The sequence below is a fragment of the Zosterops lateralis genome (assembly GCF_965231275.1).
Source record: "Zosterops lateralis genome assembly, chromosome: 1".
NCBI lineage: Eukaryota > Metazoa > Chordata > Aves > Passeriformes > Zosteropidae > Zosterops > Zosterops lateralis.
In genome coordinates, this window is record NC_139762.1 from 113,783,835 (window position 1) to 113,801,231 (window position 17,397).

At 41.1% G+C, this 17,397-nt stretch overlaps 1 protein-coding gene across 1 annotated transcript in view; it reads right to left on the reverse strand.

Annotated features, from left to right (window-relative positions):
- Positions 1-17,397, reverse strand: part of TMEM68 (transmembrane protein 68) — a 43,602-nt gene that overhangs the window by 17,917 nt on the left and 8,288 nt on the right. Inside the window, exons 4-9 of the mRNA XM_083858282.1 lie at positions 15,701-15,894; positions 9,774-9,834; positions 9,239-9,378; positions 7,299-7,395; positions 4,369-4,453; positions 3,454-3,589 (exon numbers count right to left, since the gene is read on the reverse strand). Of these exons, the coding sequence (XP_083714408.1) occupies positions 3,454-3,589; positions 4,369-4,453; positions 7,299-7,395; positions 9,239-9,378; positions 9,774-9,834; positions 15,701-15,894 (713 nt within the window). The remainder of the gene's footprint in view (positions 1-3,453; positions 3,590-4,368; positions 4,454-7,298; positions 7,396-9,238; positions 9,379-9,773; positions 9,835-15,700; positions 15,895-17,397) is intronic.

Here is a 17,397-nt window from a genome sequence, read left to right on the forward strand (position 1 = left end):
CAAAAATTATTCTAGGTTAGAAAAAACTGGTTGGTCAATATAACAAGTTCTGCTAATTCAAGACCAAGAAGAAAAAAATGTTGCAACTGTAAAACAGCTTTGTAGAGAGAAATGGATTAAGAACAGCATTGTTAAGAATGAAAAGAATCCAAGCTTGAAGTTGCTGTGTTTTGTTTATTAGAACATGACTTACAGCAGGTGTGACTGCAAAGCTCCTATGCCTAGACATACATGTCTATCATTCTTTTACTCTTGCTCTGTTTTTGCAAGAAACAAGAGACTGAAATACAGAAGATAATATTGCTTTCAGAACACCAGTGACTAAAAATTACAAAGCAGATCAATTTTACTCCACATTTGCTAAGAAACATTGAAACACATACAAGAGCAGAACTCATTTCACTTATTTTCCTATCTCAACTTTCCCTCACGTTCTGACAGAGCAAGGATGTCCCTTTTCCTTTGGTTTTGGAAATCAGCCTCTACCCACACTACTCAAGATAACTCCCATTAATGAGAATAAAGCTGATCTTTGCTCCCACAGTCCATGCCTGTTCCAAATTAATTCAGGCTTACAACATTTTACACATCAGCATGTTCTTGAGGACAGTGTGGGGCAGCTGATTTATCTCCAGCCACGTATAAGCACATCAGCATTAGTGTTTATGAAGGGCCCTTCACTGATTTCGTGCACCTGTCTTTGGGGTGTGAATTAGGGGGAAAGGATGGGAGAGAGAGTGTGTGGGAGAGCAAGAGAAAACTCTTTTTCATTCCAGTTGCCAGAGCTGAACTCCAGAACCTGTCAGGCAGCAAACACCCACAGCAAGTATAAGAAACACATCTTGTGAGACCAAGCAAGATTTAGGATTAGCATTCAACACCACAATGTTTACCAGATTGTTATGCCTGGACTTCTCCAGTGACTCCACCTACTACCTAGAGAACAATATGGAGCACGGGTTATGGCGCACAAGCATGTTTTCAAAACTGAGAGGTGATTATGTAGCTTAAAAGAATACTTATAGATATTCTCTCCCACTTATTATATATTTTTAATTGTTTATGGCTTTCCTCAAACCCCAAATCCTCCATCAAGTAAATTTAAAGTCCTGTTCACACACGTCAGTCTTGCAAAATACTACGTGTCCTTTTGCCTGTAATGTTCCATGCAATACCTCAAATGCAATCACCACAGTTTTTAAAGTTTACTTGCATATCTGTGTGCCAACCTGCAACAGAAATTAAGATCTAACATCCTCTGTGCTACCAGCCACAGAGGCAAGAGCTAAAACACTGCCTTCCCTTAGGGACAGTCAACTCTACCCTGAACAATGCTGCTTCCTTATCTCGAAGAGCGTCACAGGATAATTTATACAAGAATTTATACTGTCCAACCTTTTCCTAACTAACCCCTTAAATCAGGTTGCTCAATGACATGTCCAGCCTAGTTTGTAGTATCTCCATGGATAGAGGTCCCACAGCTTCTTCAGTGCTTAAATACTGTGGTGCAAATGTTTTTCTTTATTCTATTCTAGAACTCCCCTTACTACACCCTGTGTCTGTTGCCTCCCGTTCCTTTGCCATGAAGGTTCTGCTTCTCCCTCTATAATCACTCAATGAGAGCAGCAGTAAGGTCATCACAACGTGGGTACAGTGGCAGTGAAGAAGGGAAGGCAGATTATGATTAAAAAAAACCCCAGGAGGTCCACACTGAACACAGGTTCAACATAGTTCCTAAGTGCTACTAGCAGATAACGACACTGGTCTGTTCCAACTTGCTGTCAAGCAGCTCAAATACACATTTTTGAAGTTCTAACTTGCTAACGCAGCAGCTTACATTTTTCCCTAGGTTCACAAAGACGCAATTTCTCATTTGACTAATGACAGTGTACACCGACTTATGCTTACACTTCAGGCTTTATGATGTGGAAACACGGCTAACACACAATTCCCTTCACTGACTTTAGCCCATGACCCAGAAAGCCCTTAACTAAACTCCAAGGGAGGCCTTCAGCTGCAGATGTCGGGACAACTGAGTCCCCAGAGATCAGGATAGAAGGAGCGATTAGGGACAGCGACACACTCAGCTGTAAATGACACACAGCACGATTTCAGCATGCATACACAATGTGTAAGTGAAACCTCTGGAGGACATCCTAGTGTTTCCAAACTAGAAACACACTGCAAAGCAGCAGCTACGCTGTCCCTGCCGACAGAAACACACGGCTACGGGGGGCGTTCCTACCAGAATTAACGCTGCCACCACAAGCACACAAAAATCCTCTTCAAATAAACGAAAAACACCAGAAGAGCCTGATAATGCTGCTAATATCACCTGCGACAGAAGAGATCCTAGACTTTAGAGGGTGGTTTAGCGCTTGTTTTGGCACAAGAATTGGGCTGCCCTTCTGCTCCGGCTGGTCGGTGTCCCCTCTGCAGGCGGAGGGAGGGGATCCAGGCTCGCTTTACTGGCAAGAAGGGCACAGCCCCGGCCCGGCTGCCCCCGCCAAGCCCGGCTCCCACCGCAGTGCTGTGATTAAAGCCAGGCCCCGAGCCCGGCGGTGACAGTGCCACCAGGACACGTCCCCTCCCGCCCGGGCACCCGCGGGGCCCAGCGGGGCCAGGCCCGGCCCGGCCCCTCCGCCCGCCCGGCAGCGCCCGCTCACCTTGCCCTGGCGGCGGCGGGTCCGGCTCCAGCCCCGCGTCCCTGCCGGGGCCCGGTTTTACTCTCCGCCCGCCGCCCCCGCGGAGGCTGGGTGCCCGCGGGGTGGCGGGGCCGGGGCGGCTCCCGGCGGCGGGGCGGGGGCGGGCGGGCTCCCGGCGGCGGAGCGGGGCGGCGGCGGGGGCGCGCAGGCCAGCGGGGAACTCCGCGCCGCCGGGGCGCGGCAGCCGCCCGGACCCGCGTCCGGCACGCACCGCCCGCCGCTTCCGCCGCGCCGGCAGGGGGGCCGTGCGCCGCCAGGGGGCGCGCGTTCCCCGCCAGCGGGAGGGGCGGGGAGCCGGGGCCGAGGGCGCCCCCTGGCGGCGCGGGCGGGAGCCCTCAACCGCAGCATTCCAGAGGGGATTGGGCTGGGAAAGACTTCGACACCATGGAGACCAGCCTATGGCCCAACACCATCGTGACAACTGGGCCAAGCACTGAGTGCCAGGTCCAGCCTTTCCTTAAACACCTCCAGGGACTCCAGCACCCCCTGGGCAGCCCATTCCAATGGCCAGGCTGTGAGGAAACCCCTCCCCTTGTTCAGCCTGAACCTCCTCTGGCCCAGCCTGAGACCGTGTCCTCTCATACTGTCGCTGGTTGCCTGGGAGAAGAGGCCGAGCCCCAGGCGGCTGCAGCCTCCTCTCAGGGAGCTGCAGAGTGATCAGGCCACCCCTGAGTCTCCATTTCTGCAGATCAAACCACCCCAGCCCCGAGCACCCGCTGTTCACCCTCCTGCCTTGAGCACCACCTACCTCCCTTCCCCGGTGCGGCCAGGTGGGTGCAATCCCCCTCCTCCTCCTCCTCCAAGCCCGCTGGGGATGCCACAGCACCAGCAGCAGCCGCAGCCATACCCGGTACCCACTGCAGGACCTCAGCCTTCCAGACACTCTGTGGTTCGGACGTGGCACTCACGGTGCTGTTAAGGCATTCCTGACTGCCCAACAGCTGTGGATGTGATCCCTGGATTTACACATAAAAACAAACAAACAAACAAACAAACAAATAATTATATATTTTTAAAGTATATACAAAGAAAAATCAGTCAAAGAAGTAAGTACTGTTGCAGTGACACCAGGCGCAGCTCCAAACACACAGATATTGTTGCGGTCCCCTACCTGCTGGGATGACATGGAACACTGCCATGGCTGCGCCCTCAGCCTTTGGTGGGATGAACTTGGACAGCTCTTCCAGATCCCCTCCTGCTGTGCTTTTCTTGCTTCCACACGTACATCACCTGCCTCTTGACATGTGCAGCTGTTCAGCTGAGCAGTTGCACACAGTTTACTGTGTAACTCTTTCCATTGTCATCCAATTAATAAATGTGCAGTTGTACACACTCTTTACTGTGTAACTGCTTCCACTGTCATCCAATTAATGACTTGGCCACAGCCCCAAGCCTGCCAGAGTTCAAGAGGAATTTGGACAGGCACATGGTGTGGCTCTTGGGGCTGTCCTATGCAGGGCCAGGAGCTGGGGCTCAATGATCCTTCTGGGTCCCTTCCAACTCTGGATATTCTATGACTCCATGATTTTATTAATTTACTGTGTTATCAGTATATTTTTCCCCAATGCAAAATCTTGTCATTTGAGCTGGTTAAAATTTATACACAAAAAGCTTTATACACAAACCCAGAATTTGCCTGCATTATTTACTGGGAGAACTGTACCTAACAAGAGTCATAAATGCTGTTTTCACTTTGAGGCAGGCACAGGTCACTTGCTGGATTTCTTTTTTGTTGTATGATGGAGAGGCTATAAAATAAGTAGCAAGGGAGTGATTTGGTCTGCAATTACATTTCTGTTTGTATGACAGGAATTCTAGTTTCTATAACACAGTTTTTAGTTCTGGTTTCTATAATATTGCTCTAAAAAGAGTAAAAATTTGAAGCAAGCCACTAAAATAATAGAATAATTGCTTATTATTAGAGCAGTACTATAATGTTTCTGGAAAATTTGTTTACAATTTTTTATTAGAAAAATAACATACATCATTCAAAATCCCCCATTTCTCAGTAATAACTTTATCTGTCATCTTGAGATGCCAGAAAATACTCTTAGACAACTGTGACAGAAGACAACAAATAGAAATTATTTTTTACTCAGAGAAGCTGCAGATAACACAGTGGTGCTTCTAAAAGATGTAAAAGCCCAGGAGAAACTTAAACCTTGTTAGAAAATATTAACAGCTGTCTGAAATAGAGGAGATAGAGACAAAAATCTCTGCTTTGAAAGATAATCAGCGCTCTGATTACATATTTCCTACCCAAGGTTCTGTGCTCCACTGTGAGTTGCAGCACAGCTCCTAGCATCATGTATCAGACAGCATGGCATTTGAAAGGTTGTGCAAATTCTGATTACTGAAGTGGTTAATTGGTCACAGAATCAGAATCATTAAGTTGGAAAGGAAGTTTAAGACCACTGAGTCCAATTAATAACCAAACTCTGCCAAGCCCACCACTAAACCATGTCCACAAGTGCCACATCTACACACCTAATTACCTCCTGGGATGGTGACTGCACCACTGTCCTGAGCAGCCTGTTCCAATGCTTGACAACCTTCTCTCAGTGAACAATTTTTTACTGATATCCAATCAAAACCTCTCCCAGCACAATTTCCTTTTCCTCTTGTTCTGTCCCTTATTACCTGGGAGTAGAGACCAACTCCCACCTGGCTGCAACCACGCTTTTAGGTAGTTGTAGGTGTTGGTCCCCACATTGGCTCCTTTTCTCCAGGCCAAACAACCCCACCTCCCTCAGATTTTCCTCTTAAGACTTGTGCTTCAGACCCTTTACCAGCTCTGTTGACCTTCCTTGGACACATTCCATGGTGGTATGAATGCACTTGAAAAACAGGATGGTCAGACAATGATTCTGTCTAGTTCTTCTACAGTTTCTGCAATACAAAGAAAGCCTTCAGATTCTGGTTACTTATAATTCCTCTTACTTCTTCATCTGTGTCCATTTTAGTATTCTATAACCTTTTCCTTCAGTTCCTTTTTTCCCTTGACTTAAGCTCAGGCTTTGAATTTTGGTTTGTATCACTGCAGTGCGGCACGTAAGACTTCATGGTTTGAATTCCTGCTTATGTCCAGGCATATCCGTCTGCATCTTGATCTGCTATAGTTTATCATCTCCTATGCATGCTGAGTCTCTGCTGGGAGAAAAATCTTTCTGCCTGTATACAGCAGTTATTGTTAAGGTGTTCAAGTAAAGACTACTGCATCTTAAGACAGATTTGAGGGGCTTTTTCAGGACAGGATTCCTGTATTTTTGTTTCAGGGAAATAACTCACCTCTCCATCTTTGTTCCTTCACCAGATGTGCAAGAAATAGTTGTGAAGAGGCAGGGTCAGGGAAGAATTTATTATAATCCAAAGAGCAAATTCAGTTTTCTACTGAAAAATGGGCAAACATTATATATATCTCCTTAGATGCTATGTAACCTTTTAGGATGTTGAGATGAAAGATTATTTACATATTACAAGTACATGAAGGAAAAATAAGGCACAAAAATGACCTATCTTGGTCTTGGAAGTTAAGACTTGGTTGCATTTAATGGCATATTGGATATATTACACAAAGTGGTCCCACTCCCACCAGTAAAAACATCCCACAGCCTGTAAAAGCACATTCTGCTTCATACTTTCAGTTTTCCACAAGTTGCATTAGGAGGACAAGACTGCCTTTCCAAACAGTACTGGCAGTGTTGCAGTACTGCATTTTTAGGCAAACCACCAGTGATGATAAGCCTCAAAGCTGCATTGCCTAAGAAACTCCCCCCAAGCCTGTTCACTGGGAGATTTGAGTAAATACAGCACAGCCATAGTGCACACACCAAATCCAGGGATTTTCAGGCTGGGGCAGCCTCATTCACTAAACAACTATGCTGTGGTGCAATAGAGCATGCACAAACCAGCTCAAACTACTTTCTACATGTATTTGCAATATTTGCTACACTGAACTAGAGCTTTTTTCCCCCTCTCTTTGAGAACCCTTTTTCTGTGTGGGAAAAGTCTTGGATGAAAACAGTCCTCCTTTCCAGGGTATGCACTACTTATCTGATGTGTCTGAAGGGGTCTAATATCAGTTTTAATAGGGTTATGTCTTTTTTTGTAGTCTCTAGGAGAATGGTGAAAGCAGTAGCTGATTACCCAAAGCAAGACAGTTTTTTCTGACATGTCTTGCTTGGGGCCCATTAGGGAAGGTGCCCCCCATGGAGTGGTCTCTGGTGAGACAACACCAACCCTGAGGCTCTGCTCTGAGAGCAGACTGTGCTCAAAATACAAATGCAGACCTAGACAACAGCACTACGGCTCTCTCATGTCAGTACATACTTGTTTTAGGAACCAGGAAAACCTTGGCTGCATGATTTCCTTTGGGGGAATTTAGCTGTTGCATTGCTATTATACATAAGTCATCTTCATCAATCTTTCTTAGTTCAGGATATTCTCAAAGACATGGGGAAACTTTCTAGTTGTTTTCTTCCACCAAATCTGTAGAAATTTGTAAATTAAACTGGTTAACACCAAGTGCTGTATGACATTGTTTTTTACTGTATGCTGTAAAGCAAATGAAATAAACATGAGCATTCTAATCACTTTTACGACGTTTATCAAATCTCTCCAGTAAAGCCTTCCATATGTTGCCTGGGATTGTTTGGTGCTTGCTTATGAGAGCCTGGACAGCAGTCTTTGTCTGAAAAGAGAAGAAAAATTTGCCTTTACAGACCTATTTTATGCATGGAAGAACAGCATAATCACTAACTTCTCAGAGGTTCAAGAGGGGAAATTCACACATAGCTCTACTGTAAAAAAAAAAGTGTTTTATATTAACTAGCTGTGCTATCAGCACATTTTTTGGAAAATAAAGGAACAAAAATGAAGACTGCAGTTTAGGTAGGCTCAAATTATTGAGATTTTTCAAATGTGGTCATTACTTAGTCAAAGTAGCCTTTAACATATGCAAACATTAAGTTTCTGCAATCTCCCATCCCTGAAAATTTTCATCAAAAAATGATGGATAAAGTCTGACTCACCTCATCTGATCTTATAGCTGACCTATCTTGGACTAGGACTTTGGAGCAGGAACTTCTGTCTGTCCTTCCCAACATGAATTCTCCCATAATTTTATCATATACAGCATGCACATAATAAAAAAATTCATAACACTCTTTACATGAGATTCAAATGCAAGTTTAGGAAGAGAATGAATACTGTATTTATAAAAGAAGTAAGAAATTATCTCCTTTTGGTTTCCCTTGTCTACTTAAATTTGAAATAAGGGTAGCTACATACTCCACTGACCTACCCCAGAGTTACAGTGGAGTATCACTGTGACTATAAGAAAAGAGTAGCCAAACCTTTCCTGACAGATTCATGTCCTAACTCCTTTGCAGGGCAGGATCAGACAGAGGCCAGCCAGGCCACTGCTCACCTCAAACCTCATTTAAGTTGCCTTTTTTTAAAGTAGTATCCCTCACAGAAAACCTAACTGTACTCCCACCTAAATGGGAAAGGGGGCGGCCAAAGGCTTGCCTTAGTAAGGTAAATCAATATATTGAGAAATTTCAGTTTTGCAGATACACAAAATACTGCTCCTCTAAAATACAAGAATACAAATAATCATAAGGGCAGTCATATTGCTTCCAGCCTCCTAAAGGTGCTAAGACCAAATTCTACAGCTTGCTGGGGCTGTTCCCTTGTAACAGACCAAACCTGTATTTCTGGTTTCACTTTTGTGAAACTCAGAACAACCTGCAGCAGACCCTTTAAAAAGGAAAGAAGAAAACAAAAGAAGAAAAGCTAGCCTTGTTGCATCTCTTTGGGGCTAGCAAGGTGGTTTTTAGTAAGTGATTTCTGACAGCTGATTTGTTTGTGTATTTCTAGGTTGTAGCTGATTTTTTTTTCCATAAAATCCTCCTTTCTTCTTCCATGAAAATTTTTAAAGCTGTATTTTCAGTTTAGCTTAGTATTTTGCAAAATGCTTAAACTCTAGATCTATAAACACTTTATCTTCCTGGGCATCAATAATTTCAACAAACTGTAGGTACTCTAAATATTTTTATATTTTGGATGCAATATTTTAACATTTTCATTTTGACCATGAGACTGAAGCTCTTGAAGAACTTTGCTTCTAGAGACCTATGCTATTCCCTCAAGATTCTCAAAGTTGTTATTTATGAAATTTATTTTCATAAATACTGAAAACTGCATCTAAAACATAATTTTTGTAATTTCAGTTATCATAATTATTATTAAAGTTATTATTAAAGGTGTGGGAGAAACAAAGTTTAAATAACAAGAAGATAGAGCTCATACATTTTAAAAGGATGAGGGTATCCCAATCAACTGTTACTATGTCAATATTTACTGGTAGGCATTTGTACATTAAATAATCTCAAACCTCAACTGCCCATAGCTTTAACAAGCTAGTAAAAATGTGTATTTGTCTTTATTCAAGCATGTAAAAACTGGTTTCAAATGTACCCATAGTAGATGGGAAAGTATGTAGTTCAATATTGCAAGGAGAGAGAACTTACCTTTTCGACTAATTCCTCTGTAGTTATATTCGGATCGTAAGGGATTGGCTTCCCAATGTATGTGCGAAATTTAACTGGAAGTCCTCCGTATGGAGGAGTAAAAGGCAATCGAGTGCTTTCATATAACTGTCTAAAAAATCCTGAAATGGTTTATGGGAGGAAAAGTGAGATTACAGTCATAGAAAACACAATCCAAACATGAAATCTGATTAACGTAGAAGACTTCTTAAAAATACATGCTTTATTTGACAGTCAGGAAGTTGTTACAGGATTGAGGCAACTGTCCACCAAAACAAAGCTTGATAGACTTAATAGGCCAGAGAAATAAGACTGCATTAAAGAACCAAATCACACACACAAACCAGTTACGCCCAAGCTATTTCTAAATTTGAGCTACCTCTGACCCACAGCAAGTGTGAGAGAATCCAAAGTAAGCAAAAGTCTGAAACGCAAAGTCTAAGATAAAAGTAAGAGAAATCTGAGAGAAAAGAGATTAAACACTCCAAATACATAAAATATATTTTTAAGTTCTTACTTCTTTCTTTAAACATCCTATAGCCTTCACGGACATTTTGAGTATACATTGGAATGATGGGCTAAGTACAAAAAAAAAAAAAAAAAAAAAAAGGTGGAAATGTTATACCAGGTTTGAATTTCTGTTTTTATTGCCTGTTAATGCAGCCAAGAAAATCACTCAAATACAGAGGGTAATTATCAGTCAGTTAAGTAAAGTTAAGTTAACAAGGAATCTTGATATAAAAACCACCAGAACAGAAATAAAATCCTATTTTTCAGCTCCCACGAACACTTGTTTTAAAGTCACTATCTGTAAATAAAATGACTGACATTGTACTAGGTTTTATATAACTTCTCTGATATGTATTTGCTGCAATATCACTGACTGGAACAGAAAACAAATTTCCATAGATTCTCTGTCTAAGGCTTTCATCATGAGTGGTGAATAGGAAAGTATTCAGTTCGTGAAGTCTTGCAGAAAGCAAGCAGACATTCATGGTTGGCTCATCTCATCTGCTTCTCAAATAGAGTCTTACTGAAGCAGTAATGTTTGGATAAAACTTCACTGGAAAAGACTTCTGCAGATCTCCAAGACAAAAAAAGGCCAATTGTGTGTCCTCACTGACCTGGACTACACACCTTCTGGAGGGCGGATCCTAAGGCGCTTACAGAACAAGTTCACTTCATCATTGTGACTGAAAAGAACCACGCTTGAGATACCTGCACTTGAAACAGTCAGGGCTCACAGCCTGAAGTAAGATTTCGTAATTTGGAGACAAACTGACAGTAGTTGTATCCATATGTGCAAAGACATTTTTTTCTCCCCTAGTGTCCCTTTTCCTTTCTCTGAAACTCTAATTTGAACAGGTTGTTGGAACAACTTGTCCAGAAGGTAGTGAAAGAAGACTTTTGTACTGTTAAGAATCACTACCACTGAACCAAAACTGCAGGACAAGAAAAAAACAAGCAAGAAAAAGACCTAACTAGAGCCTACCAAATAACTAATAGTGATACAAAGCATTAAAAGGAAAAAAAACCTGAGAGAGAACAAAAGGAACAAACAAGCATAAAGCTGTAATAGTAAACTTTTCAGAATGTGAAATTAAGGGAAATTGTTAGAAATAAACCCTTAAAAAGTAATCAGTAATGTCTTTTAAAAACATTTAAGTACTGGGCACTAAAAATAACACACTTTGTTTCAGCTACTAATTGAATACTGTACATCTAATTTGTAAAATGTTTGAAACCTATCTGTCACACAGACAAAACACTTTAAATTTTAGGAATATTACAAGAGAACATATGGTAGACTATAAAGAAATCTGGCACCTACAGAAGTTACCCTCATACAATGATCAGCCATTGACCTGCAGGGTAGGCAGCAACATTCAGTCTCTAAGATGGAAAAAACAGGTATACACAGAAAATCTTACACTTGTAAAGCAACACAACCAGATCTGCAGTAACCCACACATTTATATTTGCAGTGCTGGAATTGAGCTGGATCACACCCAGCCAGCTTGAAAGTCACAAAATTACAGGACAGCTGAGGTTGGGAGAGATCTCTGGAGATCATGTAGTCCATACCCCTTGCCCATACAAGAGAATTTTATAAATCACAGTTCCTGTTTATTTTCACCTAACTCAGCTTGAAGGAATTTTTTGGCACAGATTAAATTCAGGGATCTTTGGAAATGATGATCCCTCCCCATTGGCCTGTCAAAACCAAGCCATAGACAGAGAGTATTGCTGAAGGTCATGGAAGAATTTGACTGAGACAAATATATGTCCCAAAGGTACACTGAGTCATAACATTAAATAGTAACACTCTCTGACTCCTGTGAAGCAGAATAGTTACACAAAATTAAATGTGGACACTTTACAGGTAAGGGCTGTGGCTGAAAGTACCTTCCTTGTTTGCTTTTCTTCTAGCTTTTTCAGTGGAAGAACTATTGAATTTCTGTAATATTATGTGATGGATGGGAATGTCTATTCATATAGAAAGTAGGTTTTGTCTTGAAATCCCCCTTCAAGTAATCTGTGACAGGTTATTAACCACCATGTAGTCATTTTGATAAAGTGTGTGCATGGTTTGATGGCTACACTGTATGTAGAAAAAGTTCTAAAATACCCTTATAATTCTATCTTGCTTTTATTCATTATATCTGAGTAACTATTAGCAAATTTATATTAATTGCCACATAATAGAACAAGTTCTGATATCTGGATGAGTCTATCCACAGTGTACTTGGTTTTTGTGGCCAGATTTTGGTAAAGGTGGAGCTGCAGGGGTGGCTTCTGTGAGAAGCTGCCAGAAGCTTTCCCCAGGTGTCTGGCAGAGCCAGTGCCAGCCAGCTCCAGCACAGATAAGCTGCGTGCCAAGGCCAAGCCCATCAGGAATGATCATAACACCACTGTGATAACATATTTAAGAAGGAAAAAAATATTGTGCATATGTAATTGTGGACAGAGAAGAACAGAGTGAGAAAACATGAGAGGAACAGCTCTGCAGACACCAAGGTCAGTGCAGAAGGAGAGAGAGGAGGTGCTCCAGAGCAGAGATTCCCCTGCAGCCCATGGAGGACCACAGCAATGCAAAGATCCACCTGAAGCCCATGGAGGAGCCCCACATCAGAGCATGGATGCCTGAAAGAGGACTGTGTAGCTGTAGGAAACCAGTGCTGGAGCAGGTTCCTGGCAGGGGTCTGCAGACCCATGGGGAGAGAAGCCCATGCTGGAGCAGGTTTCCTGGAAGGACTTGTGACCCTAAAGGGAGACCTTCAGTGGAGCAGGCTGTGCCTGAAGGACTGCACCCTGTGGAACAGTGACTCACATGTTCATAGAGAACCTGTTGCCCAGGGGATGGACTCAATTTGAAGTTTGTCTCCTGTGGGATGGGCCCCATGCTAGAACAGGAGAAGGATCCCTCTCTGATCAGTGGCAGAAAGAACATGTGATAAACTGGCCATGACCCCCATTCCCCATATCCCTGTGCCACTGCAGGGAAGGAGGTAGAGCCAAGGAAAAAGGGAGAGGTGGCACAAGAGGTGTTTTTAAGACTTTTACTTCTCATTGTCTTGCTCTTAATTTGTTACTAATAAATGCAATTAATATCCCTAAGTTGAATCTAGTTTGCCCATGATGGTATTCAGTGAGCAATTTCTCCCAGTCTTTATCTCAGCTCATGAGTCTTTTGTTTTATTTTCTCTCCCGTGTCCATTGTGGAGGGCAGTGATAGAGAGGCTTTGATGAGTGCCTGGCACCCACTACACCCTAGTCTTTGGTCAACCTGGAAGACTAGTCTGGCCAGAATTGAAAAGGATGCAGCAAGCAATCAAACTTGAAATGTGTCAAAAATGGGATCCAGTGACTACTATGGGCCTAACTTTATATAAGAAGGAATATATAAGGTTAATATTGCCCCCTCTACTGTTAAATGCACAGCAGTTCCTTTTTTTTTTTTTTTTTTTCGTTAAGTGTTTAGTTATCTGAGGTTTGTTTGATTCCAGATTTCCAGAAAAATATCAATGATGCCCAAATTAGCTTGCAAGCTAATTACAGCAATGCCCACCATACAGGGATCCAGTCAGACTTCTTGATCATAAAAAACCCAGAAAGCTGAATGAGGGTAATTATAAGAGATATAAGAACCAACAGAACTGTAAAGGTAAGCCCAGGCTAGTAGCTGTCAAAGGATAATACACTCTCTCACCTCCTGGTAACAGTCCTACATAGTGCCTGTTTACCAAATTTTAAAGGACCACAAGACCCTTTCACACTGCAAGAACCTTGCCCTCAAAGAATAACCAATTCATTAAATAAAATTTTAAAACCCCCCATCAAAAACCAAACACAAATTCATGTCAAGAAAAGGAGGTAACAATTTGAGGTACTACTATTCAGTTATTTCCATGTGCTTCTGTATTATGGAAGACTGGTAGAATTAGGAGAATTTACTGGCTAGGATTATTGTGATGTGTTTTAATAAGGGTGACAATCTATGTAAGGGCACTCAGAGTTTTTAATTCAATTTTTATTTAAAAACCCACAACCTGTTACATTGCATTACTGTAAGGTTCCAGGTGAAGGGAGAAGTTGGCAAAAGTTTGGCAAAAGTTTGTCCAGATGTTTGAAGTAGCTTGAAAGACAGAGATGAAAACAAAATCAACAGAAATCTCTCGAGTTTTTAAAGTGACAACCATAACTGTTTCAGCAAATTATTCATTTAATACATAAGGAGACTATTAGGGAACTCAAAATGCCCATATGAATTTGACTGGTTTATCCCATTCACATTCTTATACTTTCCCAGTAGTGGTGGTGTACAGGCCCACACAATATAGGAAGTATTATGACTATCATTTACCCTTTTGTGAAAAAGGACAGGAAAAGGAACAGAAGCACATAAAATCTGACTTTTAAAAGGCCACATAAGACACGTTGTGGAAACAGGATTCCAGCCTAAAATTACTTTATCCATTGGTGCCCCTAAGTTTATTCCAATGTTTAATTATGTCCCTACAATAATTTTGAGATAGAGTTATGAAGAAATATTAACCTGAGGTAGACATTTTGCACCTTCAGATCCTTTGTACTAGGGAGCCATAGCACAAGAGACCAAAACAAAGTTTGAGAAGCAGCAAATTGGATGAGGTGCAAAAGGGATATAAATGCACAAAAAAATCTGAAAGGGATGTTAAGAAATTAAAGTTTCATGGGAAGAACTCAATTCCCTGTGCAGCTTCTCCTATACAGACAGAAAACTTTATGTGGAAGGTCAAAGAGCACTGCAATTGGTGAGGTATTCCTAAGAATGTGAGGAAAAAGTGATGGTTGTGCAGTTCATGAGAAAGCAGCAGAAACTGCGTGACAGAACAGAGAAAGCCTTGATTTGCACCTATATTGTCAAATACAAAAAGCACTAGGTATGCTAAGTCTAAATTAAGGCAGAAAACTTGTGTTTAGAGGTGGTGATGATGATGATGATAAGTGTCAGTCAGCTGTATGCCATCCCAAATAAAATAATTTCCCAGAGACTGTATCAGAAAAGCAGTCTCTCATGTAGATTTAGATACATGAAGTCAGAGCTAGTGGTAGAAGGTTGTCTTTGTAGAGCATCATCCATATGGAAACTGAAACCTTGACCATGAATATGTTGGTGGAGTGCAAATCAAGAGAAGCACAAGTCTAGAGGATGCTGAGAATCTGACATCCACACTGAACACATTTCAGGGCTCTGTTTTTATGCAGAACTAATTCTTCTGAATGACCATTTGACACTGGAGAGTATTGGGTTCCAATTTTGGTTTCATTTCAGCCAGAAGGAATGCAGTTCCAGTGTTCTAACATGTTCCTTGATGTGAATGAAAGCATGGTGAGGGAAATGCAAAAATTTCTTCCAAAGTGCACGCATGATTCAAACTCACGCTGATGTAGACGCATCTTGAGTTAGTTGATGCGATCTTTCACAAACATGAAGAAAAGTAAAGGGAAGGACAAAATCTTAGACCTTCCCAGAATAAATGAGAAGAAAGATAAGGATAATATAATAGAAAAACATAAGAAAATGACTGGCTATGTGGAAGTAAGATAAAGATGTATGTCTATAAGGATAAGGAAAAAAGAATGAAACCTTAGGGCAGCACAGTGCAGATTCCTGAAATACAGTCAAGATGAAACACTGGAAGCCTGCATGATGGAACTGTAGATATGGAACCACAGAGATGGATGCTTTGAAACAGTCAAGAAAAAGTTTGACAGTTCCACAAAACTCTTGTTCTTTGTGAATGAATGTGCTCGAGGAAAGCGATGGGAAAAGGAAATGAAATCTTTATTTCCCAACCATTTCTCCCGGAACATTTCCCAACAAATGCTCCTAAGCTGCATTTTATAATGAAGCAGATATGCAGAAAGCATGAACTGGGATTGGTAACATATGGCACTCACCACTTTTGCTTCCAGAGCCACCTGAGCAAAGCCTTTTCGATTTCCCCACATGAGCTGGTAACTTTCGTCACTGAACAGCGCTTCCCGAACTCCACCTGGTGAGATGGACACCAAGTATCCATTCTTCAGTGCAACAAGACACTCCTCCCTCGTACCTGGTATAACACCCGTCACAGCCAACAATAATTTAAGTCCTGAAATAAATAAGTAGTAAATGTACATTTAATATAACAATGTATCTCCCAAATACTGTTTGCATGTAGGAGCCAGATTACAGCTAAATTAAAATCTAGTAGCTGTACATTTAGGCTAAGACAAATTTTTACAAAGGAAGTAAGACACCTACAGAGCAAATGGTGGCAAAATGACAAATATATGACAATATTTTTTCCCAAATATTATGAAGATGAACCATCTTGTCAGGAACCTTTCAATAAAAAAATTCTTCCACATGCTATCTTCCATAATTATCAACCAAATTATCTCAAAAAAACTTGTGGGTCAGAGCTAGTAATCTGAAAATAAGCATCTATTCCTCTCTCCTTTTTACATATTTTAATACAAAAAAAAAAAAAAAAAAAAAAAAAAAAAAAAAAAAGAATCAATACAATAAAGATTACGACAAAAATAAATACCTGACAAGCAGCTATTTTTGGTCTTCTTTTAAAACATGATGTTTAACATTTTAAACATTGAGGGTTTGAGTTGTTTAATTGAGTATTTTGTGGTTAAATTGCAAACTATATGGATCAATTTGAACTGCTCTAAGACTCTCAAGATGCATGAATGACAGAAACTAGCAGGGCAATTTCAGCACCACATGAATGCATCATGAAGTAATTCATCACAGTGAATCTCTTTCCTCTGTTTCCATGACTGGGATTTCTCTAAAAGACAGATTGAGAACCATAAGAATACTCCATGCTTTTTTATATTATCTTCATATTTTAAACATATCACTTTGGAGCTCTGATAGAAAGCATTTCCACAATCTTCAAATTCCCTGTTCAAACAGCATAGTTTGAAAATAACTTTTTTATATTAATAAATGGAAGCACCAACTCTGGACTGACAGAGGTCTGCAACAAAAACTTTGGAAGACAGTGGATAACACAGTGCTGAACCCTGTAATTTAATTGTATTTAATCTTATTCAAGGTATCATGCTTGACAGATCTTTTTGTTAAAGACAGACGTTGACTTTGTTTAATCCCTTTGTTAACTCAGACACGTTTCCATTTAATCTTAAATCCACATCATTGTTAAGCAAAGAGGTTCTTCATTTGCTTAGCTTTAAAACTTTTGAGAATTATAATGTATCACATGAAAATATTATCACTTCTTATTCTCCTTTTCCAGGTCTCAGAATTTTTTATCCCTCAGTCATGCAAGGCTTCTATCTGATATCCCAGCTCTTCAAAGGAAGCTGTGCCACACCTCTGAATCATCCTTGTCTTTTTTTGTAACTTTATTACTTAGCAGCTATTCTGAGATGGAGAGAATTATTAATTCACAAGAAGAATTCTCCTACAACTGTAATTAATCCTGTAAATAAACAGAACTGAGGTCCAGCATATGCTCATGAGCATTCTTTAAAAAAATCAATCTGTGAAGTGTAACATTTCTTTGCAAAAAGTAAGCAAAGTAGAGCAAAAGAAGGTTAGGGAGGAATCTCACTTTTAGCCACATCTTCTACTA